Source organism: Embiotoca jacksoni, unplaced genomic scaffold, assembly GCF_022577435.1.
Source record: "Embiotoca jacksoni isolate LCO1_2020_lvr unplaced genomic scaffold, fEmbJac1.0.p SCAF_21, whole genome shotgun sequence".
Lineage (NCBI taxonomy): Eukaryota > Metazoa > Chordata > Actinopteri > Embiotocidae > Embiotoca > Embiotoca jacksoni.
In genome coordinates, this window is record NW_027185352.1 from 9,512,097 (window position 1) to 9,536,305 (window position 24,209).

The window sequence follows — 24,209 nt, forward strand, 5'->3', positions numbered from 1 at the left end:
AACTTGGATCATTTTCCTTTGCTGAAACCTTCTTTCTAAGTCTGTCTGAACATGTTTTGTGTGATCATCTTGCTCACTGTTTTTGTGCCTCCTTTTCTCTTTTAATAATGGAAAAAAAAAATTTGTGATGAAGCCATTTTGAAGAAAATTAGGTCTAAGATGTATATGCAGTTAATGTTGTAAGAAGTTTTCCATAAATTGTACGCAGAATTCTTTTATGTAAATCTCTCTAAATGTATTTAGTATTTTCTACTATAGCTGCAAGTGTCTATAAATATACTTGGAACCAGGCTGACAATATTCAGATGTTAGTGACATCACTGCTTTAATCTACATAAAACTGTAATCTTAAAAGTAACTAGTAGCTAAAGTTGTCTGGCAAATGTAGTAGAACAAAAAGTAGACGATTTTCCTCTGAGATCCAGTAGAGTAGAAGTATAAAGTTACATAAAATGGAAATACTCAATTGAAGTACAAATACCTCAAATTTGTAATTAAGGACCGTACAACAGCAAACATACTGCACCAATGGTATTTACAAAAGGATTAATATAAAATCTGAGACGTAGAATTTCATAAGAACTGGCCTGTTTTTGTTGTACTCTGTTTAATGGTTCTGCAGCCTGATATCCAGGAAATCAGTATACAGATACAGTACACGTGATATACTTCTGTCCAACCCCTCATTGTTCATTCAAACATAACCTTTTGACTGTCAAAAATCATCCTTAGTCTTAGAGAAATATGTCAGAGATGATGCTTTCATTGTTTAACATATTAAGTATGATTTTGGATTATGATACAAGTGTATATTATTATACAAAACACAGTGCCCATTCTTTTCTTCTTTTTTTTTTAAAGACGTAAAATATCTTTTCACAATCACTGTGCTCCAATAATTGAAAAAAATGATGTCTTGTAAGTGATCTGAGGAGAAAACTTGTGGCATTATATCGTCATAAAACCTATACATAACTAATTTCTGACAAACATTTTGCTCATTCTGAACCTAACACATTGCTTACAGTGTTCTACATATGATTCATTGTTTTGAAGATCTGAGAGATTGTAATACATAACACTTTTGTTCATTTCAACACTGAACACAAAATTATTAGGAAATAAAGTTAACGGATGGATGAAAAATAGGACATTTTCGTAAAAAAAAAAAAAAAATCAACTCAAAAATGTGTAGATGCACTTTTTCCTCGCCATCCAACAATCCTCATCCGTCATCATTCATATTGAATATGAGTTTGACTTGAGTTGAATGAAACATCTGGATTGTACGGAAACATTTTGAGTCTTCTTTTTCAGAGATATACAAATTTGACTGCACGTATTCTGTTGTTCTTCTAACGCAGCAAAAAGTTTCATTTTTCAGAAACGACAACTTCCAGTGTTGTGTTACATCAGCAAAAATGCAGGAAAGATGCACGATGTGGGATCTTAACCAGTGGCTATCAGAGTGAAGACTGTTTGGTGATGAGGACTGTCTCTTCTATTAGGTCCATGTATTTGCTTCCCAGGGTCTATTATACATGTCACTTGTGGCACGCTTAAATTTCCAATCCCACAATGCACAACGCGAGCAGCATTAACGACACAAGGCTTAGAGTGGGCGTGATTGTAGATGCTTTACCTGAAGAAGAAGAAATGGTGTGAAACAAGTGGATAAAGAGGACAAAAAGTATAAATCAATCATTTATTTGCTTTAGTCTCACCCTTAATCCTGATCTTCCTGACCGGGCCGTCTCCTCCTTCATAACGGCCGCGCACCATTAGTTCATAGTCGCCAACCTGAGGCATGGGGAAGTCCATGAAGTGCCACCCAGTGATGTAGACCTTCCCGTAGATGTAGCCTGTCTTTCTGAACATGACCTGTGGAGTGAGAAACGTGGAAGATTTTCAACATTTGTCTGAGCTTTGTTTTATCATTAGGCTAAATATAACACGGCAGAGCTTGTACCCACCTTGTAGTACAGGGGGAAGGAAATATCGCCAAACCAGTCGTACTGGATATGATCCCACCACACATACAACCACTGTCCTGTCCAGCTGACATAGCGCCACATCCTGGGAGGCTCTGGTGGCGCTGTGAACAAATGATTTATTTAGCGCCACATGTATATTTGCATATTATCATACACATTATTGTAGGTGTTTTTATTGTCCATTTGACGGGGAGTTATAGGTCTTACGTGGCCTCTTTGTGAACATCTCGCAGTGTTCACCAGGGGGTCCCATGCCTGCTCCATTGAAGGCCCGAACCTCGATGAGGTAGTGTGAGTCTGGCAGCATGTTCTCCAGCCTGGTCTGATTGACAGCGGCAGGAACAAATATACGATGGGCTCCCGGCTCTGGATCATCATACTTTCTCCAGTATTTCACCTGGTTAGCAGGAAATGTGGTTTTTGAATCTGCTTGTTAATCGGAATCGCTTGAATAAATTGAATAAACGTTCAAAGCAATGGTGTTTTCAGTGCACTGAAAGCTAATCAACACTGACATCAAGGCCGAAATACTGTATAGTGGCAATGTAATATTTCTTTCAGTGCCAAGTTGAGTCACTGGCTCACGACTCATCTCTATTCTATTCTGCCGTCATCCTGTTGCCGTAGCGACCACTACTGCAGTCACAGTTTAGTTACCTGATAATTTTTTTATTTAAAAGTAACAATACATTTACTGTAATGTAAACTACTCATTATATTTTAACTCGTGTGGGCTCTGAATAAGTTTACCAGATTTATTACCGTGTTTTATCCATTACAAGCTATCAAAGGCCAGCTGCTGTCCTTAACCTGTATTTGAGATGTAATTAGTTGTTGGGATTACATACATAGTAAAGGCAAAAGAGTGCAGTTCATCTTTACCATTAAGTAACTATGACAGCTTTTCAGTCCACACTCAGCTTATTCATTTTTCACTTTTTGGTAGCTTGGCATTGTCACCAAAAAGTGGACAAATATCTAGCAAAATTTTGCAAAACCATGATCGACATAGTATGTTAATGATTAAAGCTATATATATATATGTGTGTTTGTGTAGAGGTGTGCTAGAAATCGTCAGTCATTGTGTTAGTGGTTCTGTACCTGGTACCCTTCAATGTACTGCTGTAGGCCTGTTCCAGTGTCGACCACCGGCAACCACCACACAAGAGCTTCAGTGGAGGACACCGGCCTCGCATAGACGTCTGTCGGGGATTCAATAGGTACTGGGGAGGACAGAGAAGAAAGAAAAGCGTGGCCAATAAAATTGTAACTAAATCAAAATATTTGAACAAACCGTTTACCATTAACGTCATTTAAAAGTGAAGCCATGCACATAACATCCTCACCGTCTCTTGGGTAGTAGATGACTTTGGTGATACTGTAGGGCCCGTCTCCTTTCACATTAAAAGACTTGATCTTCACTTGAAACTCTCGCACCTGGAAGTCTTCTTCGGTCGGAATGAAGCTGGAGTCTCTGTGAACATATCGTCTCGTCTCGGGGTCCGAGATGGTTTCGTACCACCAGTCGTAGCCATCGTGAGCCTTGAACGCCACAATGTAGCCAAACTTCTTGCCGTAGAAATACCATGGCTGCACAGGCTGAGGGTCGCAATTGGAAATAGTTTGTAGTAAACCAAACGATGAAAGTGTTAAACTTGTGACTGCGAGGCTCAAATGGAGACACCCACCTGCCATGTGATGACAATCTCACCTTCTCTACCTCCATATCCTGCCACATCAGTGGGAGAAATCACTGGAGCTGAGTAGAAAAGGATAGGCATCATTCGTTGTTGTATTTTTATGACATCTCCCGTAGGACAGAGTCACAAATAATCTGGGAGTCCTTACGAGCATCCCAGGTCTTGATCTTGAGGGAGGGAATACTGGCCTCTCCAGGGCCATACTCGTTGGTAGCAATGATCCTAAACTGATACTCCATCCAGGGGTACAAGTCTGTCACCTCTGCCTTCTCCACAGTGCCGTCAAGAAAGGTTGGAGCTGAAGGACACAAAGAGATCACGGAACATATTCATTTGTTTCGGGGCCTGTACAAAGACAAGGATGCTCTAGTTTACCTCATCTGTGGAGGGAGTTAGCCCCCCCCCCCCGCTCGCTGCAGTACTCACAGGTGCTGGCGTCACTCCAGTCGTCTTCATTAAGAGCCCAGTAGTGCCTGGTCTGAATGGTGTAGTGGAGAATGGGGCTGTTGTGCTCTGATCCTTTAGTCCACAGCAGCTTCACCCATGTGTCCCCGATCTCGTCAATCCGGATCACACCAGGAGGCCCGGGAACACCTGCAGTTTGGTGACCGGAGAAAAATGAAGATACATGGACAAATGTGTGAAGAGGTGTATAAAAAGTACCAACAGCAACAGCTTTTAACAAAACAAAGACTAATCACACTTATTCTTTGGTTTCACTGATTATTTTTGGGATATCAATGTCAACCAAATTGCAATACAAATGTAAACAGATTGTTGGGGATTCGACCCCTGAAAACCTGGTGTGAGGTGAAATTGACCACTACAGGGTTCCGGTCAGAGAAAACACAGACATCTGTTTGAGTCACGCTTTACTGACTGAAGTCTGGCAGTACAGTATATTGGTGCAGTATTGTAACATAGTGACGGTGACGGTGAGTTTCTGAAATAAACAAAGAAAACGAATGACAGAACCGAGTTATCGGAAATAGTAGACCTTAACTAAAGTACTAATGAACATAAATACACAGTAATACAGGCTCGTTAGCCAGGTTAGCCACTTAGCTAAACGTCGGGCTATTATTTGATCACCTAATTCCTTAACAAACACTTCCTGACAATCCATGCACTTAACTGCATGATTGCGCAGCAGAAGCGTACGGTAAAACCGGAAGCGGAAACGGGCCGCGACGTCAAAATAAAAGCGTTTTTAACATTAACGTCCCGGTTTGTGAAGAATTCGCAACACAGAGGCCAAGATTATTATGTTACCGACCGACAACTTTGAGGTCAGCATAAGCGGCGTCCTTGTCCACCACGGTCTGAGCTGTGCAGGTGTAGCGACCTTCGTGCCAAATCTGAGCGTTCTTTATTCTCAGGTCTCCAGTGCCGTCCTCACTCTGACCAACAGAAAGCAAAAGGAAATAAAAGTGGACGTTATTCTTCATTAGGTCACACATTTTGAAACGGAAGTCTTTGCTGAGGCCCGAAAATGCAGTATGCAGAATTTCAAACCTATAAACTGTGCTGCAGTAAACCATCTCCCTACCATAACGCGTTCGTAGTGCTGCCACTCGGCGTCGAAGTCGATGACTCTGAAGTCTATAGCCCAGATGAACGTGATGTCCAGCATGGGGTCATATGAAGCAGTGCAACTCAGAATCACCTCGTCACCAACCGTAACCTCCGTGTCCTCAGGTGCTACTGTGAGGCTGGTGGCCTCTAGGTAAAAAAAAAACAACCACAAAAAAACATCACAAATTAAAATCATCACACAAGTGCAAGATTTAGATATATGAACGAACACACTGACCCGTGATGGTGAGATAACCAGAGCTGTTGGCCTTTCCTCTGTCGTTCTCAGCAAAGCAGTTGTAAAGGCCCTCGTCATTTTTGGTGGCGTTAAGGATCTGCAGACTCCCATCAAACATGATGGCAATGCTAAAAGTGAATGTAATTAGTTAAGGTAAGCTGAACTAACATGGAGAAGCACTTAAAAAAAAAAAAAAAATCCCATAGAACACAATAATAAAGTGATCAGAGGAAAAACAGGGGTAAAGAGGTTTCTTATCGCAGTCTCATTTGCTGACCGTGAATTGTTGAAGAGGAGCTCTTTGCCCTTTGTCCAGGTGAACCGAGGTCTTGGAGCCGCTCTTGGTTTACACTCGATCACCACACGTCCATCTTTAGCTCCAAGAAGCTGATTTTTAATTGGGTTGAATTCAAATGTTGGAGCACAGGCTGGAGGGAGGTTGGAAGTATAATTTTGTGTTTAGGAACCGTTTCATGTTAGATCACCGCTGCAATCCAGTCCTTCAACTCTTTTAAAGCATGTTTGAATATTTCCAAATATACAATAAATCAGTGGGAGTGCAGTTCTTTTGAGAGAGCTCACCGATGACTCGCAGCTCAGCGTTGGCGTACTTGTTGCCCCAGTAGTTCTCGGCGATACACTGATACATCCCTGAGTCATCAAAAGTGAGACTGGAAAACTTCAGCTCACCTTTCCCATACTAAAAAAAAACAAAACAAAAACACACAAACACAACCCAAATGTGTGCTTCAGTAATAATTTCATACCCGATATCCCCCAAATCCCTTAACTGTAAGTAACAAAAAGAAGAGCCGTTACCATATATCCATCTTTGTACCAGCGGATGAAAGGGAAGGGTTTCCCCGATGCCACACAGCGCATGGTGTGTTCTGAGCCAATGTCGATCTGAGTGTTGTTAATTGTCTCCGCCCACTCCGGAGCAGCTGGAAATATAAAGAGGGCCCTTTTGAATGTTTCTATATGACAGACGTACAAGTCTGAGTTTTTGCAGGACATAACCTCCAATGTAATTTAAATCAATTGCACGCCACACACTTTACTTACACTCCACATAGAGCCAGGCCTTGTGCCAGTCCTTTCCTTTAGTGTTGATGGCTTCACACTCGTATCCTCCCACATCTTCATACTGTACATTGTACAGATGAAGCACGGCTCCCGACTCGCTGATTTCATGATTTGCTGGGAGGTCTGTGTGCTCCACCTTCCTCCAGACAATCGAAGGGATGGGACTGAACAGGCACAAAGATATTGTGTTGTTATGATAAATGTACAAATGCACATACCAGCAACACATCCATTCACGTGAAAAATAAGTACATCCAATTGAGATTGTTGGCTTTTTTTTTTTTTTTTTTACACGGACAAGCAACCATCTGATTCTTGTTGAGACCGTGCCTCCAGATAAAGGTTATGTACTTGAAACACCGTTTTAGTCATGAACTCAACAAAAATATCAGAAGTCATATTCTTCTGTGGAAAAATGAACTACACCCTTAGAAGCTAGCATTGCCACCTTTAGCAAAAAAAACCTTTACATAACTGTCTATTAGTTTCTGGCATCGACTCGTCCATGCAAAACTCCTGGAGTTGAGGTGAGATTTTCATGCATGTACTGCCCCTTTTAAATTTCAACATTTTAATGGAATTCAAATCTCAGTTTTGAAAAGGCCATTTCATAACCCTCCATTTCTTCCTTTTGAGACAGTCTTTGGTGGATTATCCTGTTAAATAGGTCCACTTTCGGTTCACCTTGAACAGATGATGGACAGATGATGTCCTATTATCATCAAACATTCTTTGATATTATGCAGAATTTAGATTAATGACTGCAAGCTGCCCAGTCCAGACAGTGAAGCAACCCAAAACCATAAGACTTCCACAACCGTGCTCGGTCTAGGCCAAACATGTTGTTACAGAGGCCAGATGGCTCTCTTGGATTCGTCTGTCTAGAGCACATTATTCCAAAAGGCCTGGTCCTGACCTCCTGTTTTCGAAGTTATTTTTGCACAGCAATGGCGGACGTAGTTTTTCCACGTGACTGATCTGTTTTCAATTAATTGAAATCATGAAAATGACAACAAAATGTCAATCTTGTGTGTCATTTCTTTGAGTTTATCAAACTTGTCCATTGTCAAAAAAAGGCAACAATTTCCCATTACTTTTTAACATGTCTATATTAACATGAATCCATACCTACGGTATGGAAAAGCGTACATGTCATATAATCCTTAAATCCACACATTTTAACAAACATTGGCTCAACTAATAAAAACGTACTTTCCAAGAGCAAAGCACTCCAAGGTAATATTAGAGGCCAGCAGGGCAGTAGTGTCTGGGAACTTCACTCTGATGTCTGCAGGGTACTTTCTCTCCTCGCCTGAGACAAAAAAAAAAAAGATCATTTATTATACGGAAAATATAATGAATAATTTATTGTTCAGCTGCAGCACAGTGACTTACCATCTTCGGGGGGTAAAGGGATGAGTGGTATGAACTTGGAGAAGACACTCTTCCCGATGATGGGACTGGAAACGAAGCAGGAGTAGTTTCCTGCGTCCTGAGCTTCCACCTTTGAGATGTACAGGTTGCCCGTCTTCTGGGAGACAAATCGACGTCGGTCTGTGTACAGGAAAATCGGGAACTCGTTGTAGATCCAGCGGTAGGTCACCTCCTCTGAAAAGAAAAAGACAGCGGGACATGGACGAGTTGCTTCTGTTTGCAGCACTAAAATGTACTTTGAACACTGAATCCAGACTCGAATGAAAACGTGGTGCGACAGTGAACTCGCAGTTGATCATTTATTCACATTCATCATTCATTCATAATCATTTGCTCATCTATTCATTTATCTTCCAATAGCTTGATGCTTATGCGTCTACGTTTAAAGCTACAGCAATTTGCTCTGTCGTGTGAGCGTGCTGAAAAATGGAAGCTTTGCGTAGGTCAGCTGTATATGAGGGTATATAAGGGTTCAGATTCTTACATAAAGGACTTGATTCAGGTCAGAAAAGATGTCTGAGTTTTATTTATTTATCTCGTGCTCCGTGTATAATTTATGCTCACGTTCTTGTTCCATGTTTTGAAGAGTTCCCATATATATGATTTCCTACTAAAGGAACGAACATATTTGACATTGGCCAATGAAAATGAGTTTCTTTGTCCTCTATTTTTACTGTATTCTTGCGGGGTTTTTTCTGGACGATTCCTGATTGTCACCATATTGTACAATATTTGTACGTTGTTAATGACCTGCGGGTGTTGTGGGGTTTTTCTTTCTTTTTTTTTTCAAGTTTTTACACGACAATAACACACATTTATTTTAGGCAATAAGACAATCTTGGCCATTAAAAACGTTCACATTTCCTTCTTTCTTTCTTTCTTTCTTTTTTTTCCAGACCATAATTTCTTCCCTTTTGTTATTTGCTTGGTGTAACGGAATACTGCATCGTAGAAAATTCTACTTCGCAACAGTGATGAGAGACATACGTGGCCAAACTTTCGGGGGGGCGCACAGCAGGACGGCTCCCTGTCCTTCTTTGACATACACCGGGTCTCTCTCCTCATCAGGAAACTCGCCCACAGCTACACCGAAGACGACAACGTAACAAAGGGACAAAAAGGAAAGAAAAAAACAAATGACGCGTTAAGGATGGAACAGGAAAACGGAACATGGCAAATTTAAACAAGAATGCAGCTCTGATATTCTTATTAAATAAATAATACATTTTTTTGGTTAAAAGCTGTTCATCGTGCAGCATCACCAGAAACTCAAGTGAATGAACAGGCTTTAGTCCTGAAGGACCTCGGCGTCAACTGAGCGGGTGTTTCTTCTTTCATCCCCCCCAGAATTTTTTTTCTAGAAAATAGCCAATGGAATACATAAACAAATTTAAATCTATATGTATTAGCAGGCCTCCACATCAACAGCCTGATGTAATTATAAAATGCATAAATTGTCCCGATAATTACCGGACCAGGCAAGGAAACATTTAAAATCTTCACACAGGAGGAACAGATTCGAGTCAACTTATTGTCAAGAGTGGAATGAAGTTTCAGCCAGGCGCGTATTCGTTTTGTCAGAGATTTCAAAACACAATCCCAGACTTCAGTAAAACAAAAAAAAAAAACACGTCTCGCTAGCTATGATCAGCAGCAGGGTTTGTATATGCTCACATCCAAACTTGACCCTGGCCTCTTTGCTGATGACGGTGCCGTAGATATTCCTGGCCACGCAGATGTACGTCCCGGCATGTTTCTTCTGCGTCGGGTTGGTGATGACCAGGTTCCCCCCCACCAGGCTGTAGTGCTCGTCGGGCTGCTCCATCAACTTGATTTCCCAATTATCACGGCGCCACCTTGCCGCAACACAAATATCAGCAGGCTTATATACAACTTCTATACAACTTGTAGATGTCTGTACGGATGTCTGTAAGTTACCTGTATGAAGCCGGTGGGTTTGCGCGCGCCCTGCAGTTCATGGAGATCCTCCCGTCGGGCGAGTCTTCAGTGTAGACCACGTCCACGGGCTCCTCCTCAAATATGGGGCCATAACCGGTAGCATCGTCTGACAAATTTAACAAAACGATTCGTTTTTGTAATTTTTATTTATTTATTTATTTTAAATAAAATCACCCCGAGTGTTGTTGTTTTTTTGTTTTTTTTCCCATTGGGGAAACAAATAAGGTTAAACTCAACTCACCCCCAAAAATTCTGGGCTCGCCAAACAAGACGGCAGCTGGAAGAGCAGAAACATCGTTAGCGTTTTTAATGTGCTGAGGCGTACACCTGATCCACCAGGAAGCATCGTTTTCTTGCCGCCGCTTCAGCGAGAGCGGGGCGGGATATTTTTAGGCGTCGCTCTTTCTCTCACCCGTGAGGCGGACGGAGGAGGAGAGGGCCAGCAGAAACAAAGCGGTGGGAGCCATCGCGGTCGGCAGACCGGCTCACTGCGGCCTCCTGAGGTTCGGCGGACGGACGGAGGGACACCAGCAGGAAGTCGATGGAGAGGGCATGAACTAGACGGGGCACGGGAGACAAAAACATAAATGGGTTGTTTTTTTTTAGCTCGGCGAGATAGAAGCGTTCAATTTAAAAAAAAAACAATTTTTTATTCCGTTTAGCGTGATTTTGTTTCATTATGGACAACAATTTATTCAACGCACTTGTGGAACTGTAGGATCTATCCTATAGTTCCTTCGATTCGTCCCTCGTGAGCAGCATGGATATAAAAAAAAAAAAAAAGCATGAGCCCAGGATTGGTAAGAGACCAAGTAGGACGGGGATGAGGTGGGGGGAGGGTGGATGTCTGCGTACAGTCATTTAACTGTCAGAACTCTTAATATACCGCCACATGCAGACGACGGAGCACAAGAAAATCGCTGCCTCTACGTCTTTATTTTAGAGTGAAGCGTGAGGCTTTTGCACGTGATGGAAGTCCTTCTTTAAAATAAGAATACGACATTGCAGTGGTAATTTCGGGGTTATCGTAAAAGCAGGCTGCTTTTGTGGGAAACATTTGTGCTGGCCTGGGAAAGCCAACTAAAGGGATATTTGAAGGCTGCCGCAACGACAGCGCGAGTCGGGAGTGTGAAAACCGACGACTGTGTTACGACGCGTCGTATAATCTGACCGTGTCGCTGTCAATTGTTAATGTGACATTTCCATTTCAGGCATTTACAAATGAAACCCATTATACAGTCTGGTCCAATAACTATGACCGATGTTGTTATGGGATTAGCAGGTGGTGGAGTGTCAGATGCTCATGCTAAATGCTACCCCTCTGCCGCCCATCACTTTGAACTGTTGTTCAAAATCAGATCCTGCAAAGTTCTATTTCTGATTTCTAACGACGACTGAATGCACGTTTTAATTTCGTTGTCATTTTAGAAACTAGAATTGGCGCCTCGTGGTTGTACTTCTCCGGCAACCAGTCAAGTTGCAGTTTACATCCATGTCAGACTTGTATGCAGCGAAGACTTTGAAAGAATTTGGTCAACGGAGCTGATTTTGACGGAAAGGTTGTCGCCACGACAGCAGAAGACGCTTCAAATACGGATGACGTTGCAAAGAAGCCGCGAATTGCAAAACGTGGATACTTCAAACACATCTTCAACCTGACCGCACAGACGATCTACAAAATCACCTGTACAAATTATGGCCACAAAATGTGTGTTGCGAGGTCACAGTGACCTTTTTACCACCAGATCAGCTCATCCTCGAGCCCAAGTTGACGTTTTGTGCCACGTTTGGAAAAAAAAAAAATTCACTCCGGGTGTTGGTGAGTGATCACTGTTCAAGAGCCTAGGGCAGACGTACAGACGGACGTACAGACACACTGTCACCGGCGCTAAGAACAAACAAACAAACAAACAAAAACGGCAACTACAGCCGGAGTTAGTGACAAAATACACTGGTTCGTTACTGCGGTGAGTGAGTCTACTTGGTGTTTTCTGCCGTCATAGATGAGTCCACACGTCATCGCAAAACCTTTTGAAACGAGTCTAAACCATCAGATTAAAGCTCGACTGATAATCTTCCGACAAGGTCACAGGGCATGGGGCTGTGATCTGGGAGAGGACACGAGGAAAAACGGCAATCTTCTATTGGGAATGTTTTTGAAACGCTAAAAGAAATATACTAAAAAAATAAGCTCAGGGCACATACTTCTAAAAAAAAAAGAAAAAGAGCTTTACGAATTCCAACAAAACACAGGGGAAATGAAAGGTAAACTGCTGAGGTAAATATCTCTGGTAGCTTTCGCCTGACAACGAATGCTTGTATATCCTTGCAGAGTCATTCTCGTTTGTTCTCACAAAGAGAGACGAGAAAAGGCAGCGCGACCATAAGGCACAATAATAAGGAAGAACAACAGGCCGGACAGCCCTCCTCCCCGTCATCCTCAGTCACACACCCAGGATGGCGCTCATCCGCCCGCAGAGACTGCAGCAGAGACTTCCTCGCGGGCTCTCTTGATGACTCAACACTAATATCACCACAGTGCACAGCGTTGGGCCGCAGCGCTCGTCTTGCAGTCGCACAGCTAAGCAGAATGCCTTCAGCGTTATCTTTTGAAGCGAGACTTCCTCTGCATCATCGCGCTGGTATTACAGCATCACGGGTCAAATTGAAATCATGCAGATACATAAAAAAAAAAAAAAAAAAATGTTTTTTAAAAAGTCTAACTTTAACACGAAAGCTGTTATGATACTTTTAGATGGCTTTGGTTTTCTCGATTTTAGTTGTCCCACTCTCATTCTGATCAATTCATGCGAGTGTGTTTTCATGCGTTTCCCCTGGCAGTAATCCCATCACAGATCCTCTTTGGACAGACCGGTGAAATTTAGGTCAGCACATGTATTAAGCCCAGTGTCTTAGCGACGGGCTGAATAACCATGTTTGCTGTGGTTTTGTGGCTGAAAGAAATCACATTTCAAAGCGTGGTTTGAAATGAACAAGAAGGACACCCTGATGAAGCTCGTTTTAATCTTGAGTTTACTTGTAGTTTACTTCAGATCACGAGAGGTTGAATATGACAAAATAGAGACGTATTCCTCAGTTGTTGAGGACGTGAAGAGAGAAGTCATCGCTTCACCTGACCACCATGTTGCCGTGTCCCTTTGGTAAATGTGTTTGGCATCTAGGGAAACCAGCTTGTTCCTGGACTCTCATCAATGTTGCATTCCTCTGTTACAGTCCGGGAGACAAGGGGGAAGAAATGCAGTGGACGGGACGCAGACTACCCTGCTCAGTGATGGAGCACATTTCTATATTGTTCATATTACTCGCAAGTGGAACTACATACAGGCCCAGTGCACATCACCTTATTTGCAGCAACAAACAATCTTCAATTTTCAATTGCTATTCAGAGCATATAGCCTACAATTGAATATCATTATTTGCTGTATTTAATAATAATTTAGACTTGCGTGACATTTCCATGCAGATGCCAGACATTTCAACGACAGCACAGCACGTAAAAATTCAATTTCTGAACAGCATTTGAGTGACAGGGGAGGTGCCTTCTCGCCGGACACTCAATCCATCCCGCACCACGCAGATGCCATGATGCATCCAACAGCTGCCTGCGCCCTTGACGCAGACAGTAGCCTGTCTGACACTTTCACCTTGCCTCTCCTCTCTGAATTCACAGACTTTCTCCTTTAAAGCGGGAGCGGGCTTTGACTAAAACTGCAGATTGAGAGACTAAACCAGTCTGTTATTAGACAAAGCTGGACTTTGTCGCGGTCAGTCCCGTCCCGTCCCCCCCCCCCCCCCCAAAAAAAAAAACAGCCCCAGCAGCCTCTAAAAGTAACTGCGTAGCCCCTTACATCACTTCACCCTTTAATGACGACTGAGCGGCACCGGTAATGCACTGCTCTGCATTGCGGTACTCCGATGCCGGTCCATTTCAGCGGAGCCCTGCAGAGCCCGAAAATCCCCGGTTTTCTTATCACCAAGGTTCAGACAGAAGAGCTACCGAGGTCATGCGCACACTTTGACGTGATATCGTTTCTTACCTTTGAAGCAGAATGGCAATTTTTTTTTTTATTATTTTTTTTTTTAGTACACGGTCCTCTTGGCGCATCCGGATCCGAACCGCATCGTCCCGCAGAGCCCACCCGCCGGAGCGTCCCGTTCAGATGAACTTTTTCTATTGGATGACGCGCGGGCAGTGAAACGTCATGTGTGGTAGCCGGCTGCGAATGGTCCACGAGAGAGAGAGGGAGGGAGGGACGGACGGGCGTGAGCGTTGTGCTGCTGCGTCACAAACGAGGGAAACACAGTCATCGTGAAAAAGGATTTAAGTGAGCATTTATAAGAAACTAAACACACCAAAATCCTGGTGAACTAATGGATTACTTTAAAAACCCATCATTTGATCGAAAACAAAAACAAAACACGCAAGTACAAGATTGTAACTAGGTTACACACTGCACCCAGACACACCCAGAATTGAATAACAATATTAAGTTATGTAAGAACAGTATGTCCTTAGGCAACTGGAACAATATGATGTGGACAAGGTGCCACAGTTAGTGCGGCCATGCAAGAGCGTAACCGTGGTATCGACATTGGGGGGGTCCAAGTGACATTTGGCCCCTCAGCTTTAGTTTTCCATTTTGATCAGATAGATCGATAGATGGCTAGATAGATACTATATATAGAATATATATATATATATATGTATTCTATATATAGAATACATGCTATAGTATGACTTTTTGACCACATTTCGGACGACATTAAAGAACTGACTTTTTTGTGCTATTTGTGTCGACATACTATAAGTATGACTTCTGTTCAATCTTTATCAGGCAACACAATAGTGCAGTTGTCAGTGTTATCGTCTCACAGTATAAAGGTCAGTGGTTCGATCCCCGCCTGCTACTTTCAATGTGGAATTTGCATGTTAATGCATTCTATATATATATCATGCAGTAGTATGACTTTTTTTTATCATATTTCGGACGACATGCTATGGTATGACTTTTTGGTCACATTTAGGACGACATACTATAGTATGACTTTTTGGTCACATTTCAGACGACATGCTATAGTATGACTTTTTGGTCATATTTAGGACGACATACTATAGTATGACTTTTTTTTATTATATTTCGGACGACATGCTATAGTATGACTTTTTGGTCACATTTCGGACGACATGCTATAGTATGACTTTTTTTTATTATATTTCGGACGACATGCTATAGTATGACTTTTTGGTCACATTTAGGACGACATACTATAGTATGACTTTTTGGTCACATTTCAGACGACATGCTATAGTATGACTTTTTGGTCATATTTAGGACGACATACTATAGTATGACTTTTTGGTCACATTTCGGACGACATGCTATAGTATGACTTTTTGGTCACATTTCAGACGACATGCTATAGTATGACTTTTTGGTCACATTTCAGACGACATGCTATAGTATGACTTTTTGGTCATATTTAGGACGACATACTATAGTATGACTTTTTGGTCATATTTAGGACGACATGCTATAGTATGACTTTTTGGTCATATTTAGGACGACATGCTATAGTATGACTTTTTGGTCATATTTAGGACGACATACTATATATAGTATGACTTTTTGGTCATATTTAGGACGACATGCTATAGTATGACTTTTTGGTCACATTTAGGACGACATGCTATAGTATGACTTTTTGGTCATATTTAGGACGACATGCTATAGTATGACTTTTTGGTCACATTTCAGACGACATGCCATAGTATGACTTTTTGGTCACATTTCAGACGACATGCTATAGTATGACTTTTTGGTCACATTTAGGACGACATGTTATAGTATGACTTTTTGGTCATATTTAGGACGACATACTATAGTATGACTTTTTGGTCACATTTCGGACGACATGCTATAGTATGACTTTTTTTTATTATATTTCGGACGACATGCTATAGTATGACTTTTTGGTCACATTTAGGACGACATACTATAGTATGACTTTTTGGTCACATTTCAGACGACATGCTATAGTATGACTTTTTGGTCATATTTAGGACGACATACTATAGTATGACTTTTTGGTCACATTTCGGACGACATGCTATAGTATGACTTTTTGGTCACATTTCAGACGACATGCTATAGTATGACTTTTTGGTCACATTTCAGACGACATGCTATAGTATGACTTTTTGGTCATATTTAGGACGACATACTATAGTATGACTTTTTGGTCATATTTAGGACGACATGCTATAGTATGACTTTTTGGTCATATTTAGGACGACATGCTATAGTATGACTTTTTGGTCATATTTAGGACGACATACTATATATAGTATGACTTTTTGGTCATATTTAGGACGACATGCTATAGTATGACTTTTTGGTCACATTTAGGACGACATGCTATAGTATGACTTTTTGGTCACATTTAGGACGACATGCTATAGTATGACTTTTTGGTCATATTTAGGACGACATGCTATAGTATGACTTTTTGGTCACATTTCAGACGACATGCCATAGTATGACTTTTTGGTCACATTTCAGACGACATGCTATAGTATGACTTTTTGGTCACATTTAGGACGACATGTTATAGTATGACTTTTTGGTCACATTTAGGACGACATGCTATAGTATGACTTTTTGGTCATATTTTAGACGACATGCTATAGTATGACTTTTTTTCATATTTAGGACGACATGCTATAGTATGACTTTTTGGTCATATTTAGGACAACATGCTATAGTATGACTTTTTGGTCATATTTAGGACGACATGCTATAGTATGACTTTTTGGTCACATTTCAGACGACATGTTATAGTATGACTTTTTGGTCATATTTCGGACGACATGCTATAGTATGACTTTTTGGTCATATTTCAGACGACATGCTATAGTATGACTTTTTGGTCATATTTAGGACGACATGCTATAGTATGACTTTTTGGTCATATTTAGGACGACATGCTATAGTATGACTTTTTGGTCACATTTCAGACGACATGTTATAGTATGACTTTTTGGTCATATTTAGGACGACATGCTATAGTATGACTTTTTGGTCATATTTAGGACGACATGCTATAGTATGACTTTTTGGCCATATTTAGGACGACATGCTATAGTATGACTTTTTGGTCACATTTCAGACGACATGTTATAGTATGACTTTTTGGTCATATTTCGGACGACATGCTATAGTATGACTTTTTGGTCATATTTCAGACGACATGCTATAGTATGACTTTTTGGTCACATTTCAGACGACATGCTATAGTATGACTTTTTGGTCATATTTAGGACGACATGCTATAGTATGACTTTTTGGTCACATTTCAGACGACATGTTATAGTCTGACTTTTTGGTCATATTTAGGACGACATGCTATAGTATGACTTTTTGGTCATATTTAGGACGACATGCTATAGTATGACGTTTTGGCCATATTTAGGACGACATGCTATAGTATGACTTTTTGGTCACATTTCAGACGACATGTTATAGTATGACTTTTTGGTCATATTTAGGACGACATGCTATAGTATGACTTTTTGGTCACATTTCGGACGACATGCTATAGTATGACTTTTTGGTCACATTTCGGACGACATGCTATAGTATGACTTTTTGGTCATATTTAGGACGACATGCTATAGTATGACTTTTTATTTAATCATATTTCGGACAACATGCTATAGTATGACTTTTTGGTCACATTTCAGACGACATGTTATAGTATGACTTTTTGGTCATATTTAGGACGACATGCTATAGTATGACTTTTTGGTCATATTTAGGACGACATGCTATAGTATGACTTTTTGGTCATATTTAGGACGACATGCTATAGTATGACTTTTTGGTCATATTTAGGACGACATGCTATAGTATGACTTTTTGGTCACATTTCAGACGACATGTTATAGTCTGACTTTTTGGTCATATTTAGGACGACATGCTATAGTATGACTTTTTGGTCATATTTAGGACGACATGCTATAGTATGACGTTTTGGCCATATTTAGGACGACATGCTATAGTATGACTTTTTGGTCACATTTCAGACGACATGTTATAGTATGACTTTTTGGTCATATTTAGGACGACATGCTATAGAATGACTTTTTGGTCACATTTCGGACGACATGCTATAGTATGACTTTTTGGTCACATTTCGGACGACATGCTATAGTATGACTTTTTGGTCATATTTAGGACGACATGCTATAGTATGACTTTTTATTTAATCATATTTCGGACAACATGCTATAGTATGACTTTTTGGTCACATTTCAGACGACATGTTATAGTATGACTTTTTGGTCATATTTAGGACGACATGCTATAGTATGACTTTTTGGTCACATTTAGGACGACATGCTATAGTATGACTTTTTGGTCACATTTAGGACGACATGCTATAGTATGACTTTTTGGTCACATTTAGGACGACATGCTATAGTATGACTTTTTGGTCACATTTCAGACGACATGCCATAGTATGACTTTTTGGTCACATTTCAGACGACATGCTATAGTATGACTTTTTGGTCACATTTCAGACGACATGTTATAGTATGACTTTTTGGTCATATTTCGGACGACATGCTATAGTATGACTTTTTGGTCATATTTCAGACGACATGCTATAGTATGACTTTTTGGTCATATTTCAGACGACATGCTATAGTATGACTTTTTGGTCATATTTCAGACGACATGTTATAGTATGACTTTTTGGTCATATTTCGGACGACATGCTATAGTATGACTTTTTGGTCATATTTCAGACGACATGCTATAGTATGACTTTTTGGTCACATTTCGGACGACATGCTATAGTATGACTTTTTGGTCATATTTAGGACGACATGCTATAGTATGACTTTTTGGTCACATTTCAGACGACATGTTATAGTATGACTTTTTGGTCATATTTAGGACGACATGCTATAGTATGACTTTTTGGTCATATTTAGGACGACATGCTATAGTATGACTTTTTGGCCATATTTAGGACGACATGCTATAGTATGACTTTTTGGTCACATTTCAGACGACATGTTATAGTATGACTTTTTGGTCATATTTAGGACGACATGCTATAGTATGACTTTTTGGTCACATTTCAGACGACATGTTATAGTATGACTTTTTGGTCATATTTAGGACGACATGCTATAGTATGACTTTTTGGTCATATTTAGGACGACATGCTATAGTATGACTTTTTGGCCATATTTAGGACGACATGCTATAGTATGACTTTTTGGTCACATTTCAGACGACATGTTATAGTATGACTTTTTGGTCATATTTAGGACGACATGCTATAGTATGACTTTTTGGTCACATTTCGGACGACATGCTATAGTATGACTTTTTGGTCACATTTCGGACGACATGCTATAGTATGACTTTTTGGTCACATTTCGGACGACATGCTATAGTATGACTTTTTGGTCATATTTAGGACGACATGCTATAGTATGACTTTTTTTTTAATCATATTTCGGACAACATGCTATAGTATGACTTTTTGGTCACATTTCAGACGACATGTTATAGTATGACTTTTTGGTCATATTTAGGACGACATGCTATAGTATGACTTTTTGGTCATATTTAGGACGACATGCTATAGTATGACTTTTTGGCCATATTTAGGACGACATGCTATAGTATGACTTTTTGGTCACATTTCGGACGACATGCTATAGTATGACTTTTTGGTCATATTTAGGACGACATGCTATAGTATGACTTTTTGGTCATATTTAGGACAACATGCTATAGTATGACTTTTTGGTCACATTTCGGACGACATGCTATGGTATGACTTTTTGGTCACATTTAGGACGACATGTTATAGTATGACTTTTTTTTCATATTTTGGAGGACATGCTATGGTATGACTTTTTGGTCACATTTAGGACGACATGTTATAGTATGACTTTTTTTTCATATTTTGGAGGACATGCTAGAGTATGACTTTTTGGTCATATTTAGGACGACATGCTATAGTATGACTTTTTGGTCACATTTCGGACGACATGCTATAGTATGACTTTTTGGTCATATTTAGGACGACATGCTATAGTATGACTTTTTGGTCATATTTAGGACAACATGCTATAGTATGACTTTTTGGTCACATTTCGGACGACATGCTATGGTATGACTTTTTGGTCACATTTAGGACGACATGTTATAGTATGACTTTTTTTTCATATTTTGGAGGACATGCTATGGTATGACTTTTTGGTCACATTTAGGACGACATGTTATAGTATGACTTTTTGGTCATATTTAGGACGACATGCTAGAGTATGACTTTTTGGTCATATTTAGGACGACATGCTATAGTATGACTTTTTTTTATCATATTTCGGACGACATGCTACAGTAAAACTTTTTGGTCATGTTTTGGAGGACATGCTATGGTATGACTTTTTTTTTTATCATATTTCGGACATCATGCTGTAGCATGACTTTTTGGTCACATTTCGGACGACATGCTATAGTATGACTTTTTGGTCACATTTCGGACGACATGTTATAGTATGACTTTTTGGCCATATTTTGGAGGACATGCTACAGTATGACTTTTTGGTCATATTTAGGACGACATGCTATAGTATGACTTTTTGGTCACATTTCAGACGACATGCTATAGTATGACTTTTTGGTCATATTTAGGACGACATACTATAGTATGACTTTTTGGTCATATTTAGGACGACATGCTATAGTATGACTTTTTGGTCATATTTAGGACGACATGCTATAGTATGACTTTTTGGTCATATTTAGGACGACATACTATAGTATGACTTTTTGGTCATATTTAGGACGACATGCTATAGTATGACTTTTTGGTCACATTTAGGACGACATGCTATAGTATGACTTTTTGGTCACATTTAGGACGACATGCTATAGTATGACTTTTTGGTCATATTTAGGACAACATGCTATAGTATGACTTTTTGGTCACATTTCAGACGACATGCTATAGTATGACTTTTTGGTCACATTTCAGACGACATGCTATAGTATGACTTTTTGGTCACATTTAGGACGACATGTTATAGTATGACTTTTTGGTCACATTTAGGACGACATGCTATAGTATGACTTTTTGGTCACATTTTAGACGACATGCTATAGTATGACTTTTTGGTCACATTTCGGACGACATGCTATAGTATGACTTTTTGGTCATATTTCGGACGACATGCTATAGTATGACTTTTTGGTCACATTTCGGACGACATGCTATAGTATGACTTTTTGGTCATATTTAGGACGACATGCTATAGTATGACTTTTTGGTCACATTTCAGACGACATGTTATAGTATGACTTTTTGGTCATATTTAGGACGACATGCTATAGTATGACTTTTTGGCCATATTTAGGACGACATGCTATAGTATGACTTTTTGGTCACATTTCAGACGACATGTTATAGTATGACTTTTTGGTCATATTTAGGACGACATGCTATAGTATGACTTTTTGGTCACATTTCAGACGACATGTTATAGTATGACTTTTTGGTCATATTTAGGACGACATGCTATAGTATGACTTTTTGGTCATATTTAGGACGACATGCTATAGTATGACTTTTTGGCCATATTTAGGACGACATGCTATAGTATGACTTTTTGGTCACATTTCAGACGACATGTTATAGTATGACTTTTTGGTCATATTTCGGACGACATGCTATAGTATGACTTTTTGGTCACATTTCGGACGACATGCTATAGTATGACTTTTTGGTCACATTTCGGACGACATGCTATAGTATGACTTTTTGGTCATATTTAGGACGACATGCTATAGTATGACTTTTTTTTTAATCATATTTCGGACAACATGCTATAGTATGACTTTTTGGTCACATTTCAGACGACATGTTATAGTATGACTTTTTGGTCATATTTAGGACGACATGCTATAGTATGACTTTTTGGTCATATTTAGGACGACATGCTATAGTATGACTTTTTGGCCATATTTAGGACGACATGCTATAGTATGACTTTTTGGTCACATTTCGGACGACATGCTATAGTATGACTTTTTGGTCATATTTAGGACGACATGCTATAGTATGACTTTTTGGTCACATTTCGGACGACATGCTATGGTATGACTTTTTGGTCACATTTAGGACGACATGTTATAGTATGACTTTTTTTTCATATTTTGGAGGACATGCTATGGTATGACTTTTTGGTCACATTTAGGACGACATGTTATAGTATGACTTTTTTTTCATATTTTGGAGGACATGCTATGGTATGACTTTTTGGTCACATTTAGGACGACATGTTATAGTATGACTTTTTGGTCATATTTAGGACGACATGCTAGAGTATGACTTTTTGGTCATATTTAGGACGACATGCTATAGTATGACTTTTTTTTTATCATATTTCGGACGACATGCTACAGTAAAACTTTTTGGTCATGTTTTGGAGGACATGCTATGGTATGACTTTTTTTTTTATCATATTTCGGACATCATGCTGTAGCATGACTTTTTGGTCACATTTCGGACGACATGCTATAGTATGACTTTTTGGTCACATTTCGGACGACATGCTACAGTATGACTTTTTGGCCATATTTCAAACGACGTGAAAGAACTGACTTTTTTGTGCTATTTGTGTCGACATGCTATAAGTATCACTTCCGTTCAATTTATGTCAGGCAACACAATAGTGCAGTTGTCAGCATTGTTGTCTCACAATCTAAAGGTCAGTGGTTCGATCCCTGCCTGGGACTTTCAATGTGGAGTTTGCATGTTCCTGCATAAATAATAATGTCAAATTAAAATTTGTTGTCCAAAATATGGACGATTAACTTATGCATGTTATCATGCATGTAGTCCATGATGTAAAACAAACATCATGTAGTCGTAAACGTGACAAAGTCACACTCCAAGCAAGAACATGCAATCCTCCACAGACAGAGTCCCAAGCCCCTGATCGAACCGAGTACTTCCTGATTGTGAGATGACAACGCCAGTAACTGTAAAATTGTGCTGCCTTTAGTGCATGTTTGTCTGACTTATATAACTTATATGACTTTAAAACATTTTATGGAAGATAGCACAGTGGTGCAGTGGTTAGTGTTGTTGCCTCCCAGTCAGAAGGTTCCAGGTTTGATTCTTGCCTGGATGTGGCTTTTCATCAAAGATGATAACATCATCCTTTCCAGAGCGAGTCTCGAACCTGCAACCTTCTGACTGGAAGGCATCAATGCCAACCACTGCACCATTGATCACTCTTCCATAACATGTTTAAAAGTTATATAAGTCATATAAGCATGCAATAAAGACAGCAAAATGGTGCAGTTCCAAGCCATCGTTGTCATTTCACAATCAAGAGCTTCTCGGTTCGATAGGGGGCCTGGAACTTAATGTGAATGATTGCATGTTCTTGCTTGAATGTAAAGTTTTACATTATGGACAACATGCATAAGTTAGTCATCATTATTAACATTATGGACGACAGCCTTTACTTTTAGGTTATTAGTTTTGCATGAACATGCAAATTCCACGTAGAAAGTCGAAGGCGGGAGTCGAACCCTGAACCTTTAGAGTGGAAGACAATAACGCTGACAGCTGCACCACTGTATTGGCTTCCAGAAATTGAACGGAAGTCATATTTATAAAATGTCGTCAAAAATATGAAAAAGATATACCATGCTATAGTATGACTTTTTGACCACATTTTGGACAACATGCCATTTTGATCACCTACTATAGAATTATTCTTATTCCGATTTTTACCCTTATTCTAATTATTAGTCAATTGATTGCAGTTGATTTTAAGCAGCGTTGATAGTTGGGAAGCCTGCATTTCACTGCACACATAGTTTGAACATGTGGCAAATAAAATCTGTTATTGTAATGGTTATCTAAGCAGTTAGCTGTCATATTTTGATGGATTACATTTTTTTGACAGAATTCATACAGGAAACTACAGGCTCCCCTGAATATTTAGATAAAAGACAGACACAGCGAAAGCACCAGATGTGTGTTAATCTTGTCAGGATTAATTTCTCGAGGTAAAAAAAAAAAACTACCACTTTTATACACTAGGTGGAGCCACACACACACACACACACAAACATGAGCATAGTCACAGAAAAACAGTAGTCA

At 39.8% G+C, this 24,209-nt stretch overlaps 1 protein-coding gene across 1 annotated transcript; it reads right to left on the reverse strand.

Moving 5' to 3' along the window:
• Positions 1-590: 590 nt before the first annotated feature.
• On the reverse strand, positions 591-14,193 carry cntn1b (contactin 1b). Its single transcript, XM_069156811.1, has 24 exons — positions 14,045-14,193; positions 10,399-10,543; positions 10,228-10,263; positions 9,966-10,092; positions 9,702-9,883; positions 9,015-9,110; positions 7,989-8,201; positions 7,806-7,905; positions 6,573-6,757; positions 6,327-6,451; positions 6,090-6,207; positions 5,785-5,935; positions 5,508-5,635; positions 5,244-5,416; positions 4,971-5,094; positions 4,121-4,288; positions 3,843-3,992; positions 3,683-3,753; positions 3,341-3,593; positions 3,096-3,217; positions 2,202-2,391; positions 1,974-2,095; positions 1,725-1,881; positions 591-1,642 (listed from the first exon to the last, which is right to left on the reverse strand). The coding sequence occupies exons 2-24, from the start codon at positions 10,451-10,453 to the stop codon at positions 1,560-1,562; spliced, it is 3,129 nt and encodes a 1,042-aa protein (XP_069012912.1). The 5' UTR covers positions 10,454-10,543; positions 14,045-14,193; the 3' UTR covers positions 591-1,559.
• Between the last annotated feature and the right edge of the window lie 10,016 nt (positions 14,194-24,209).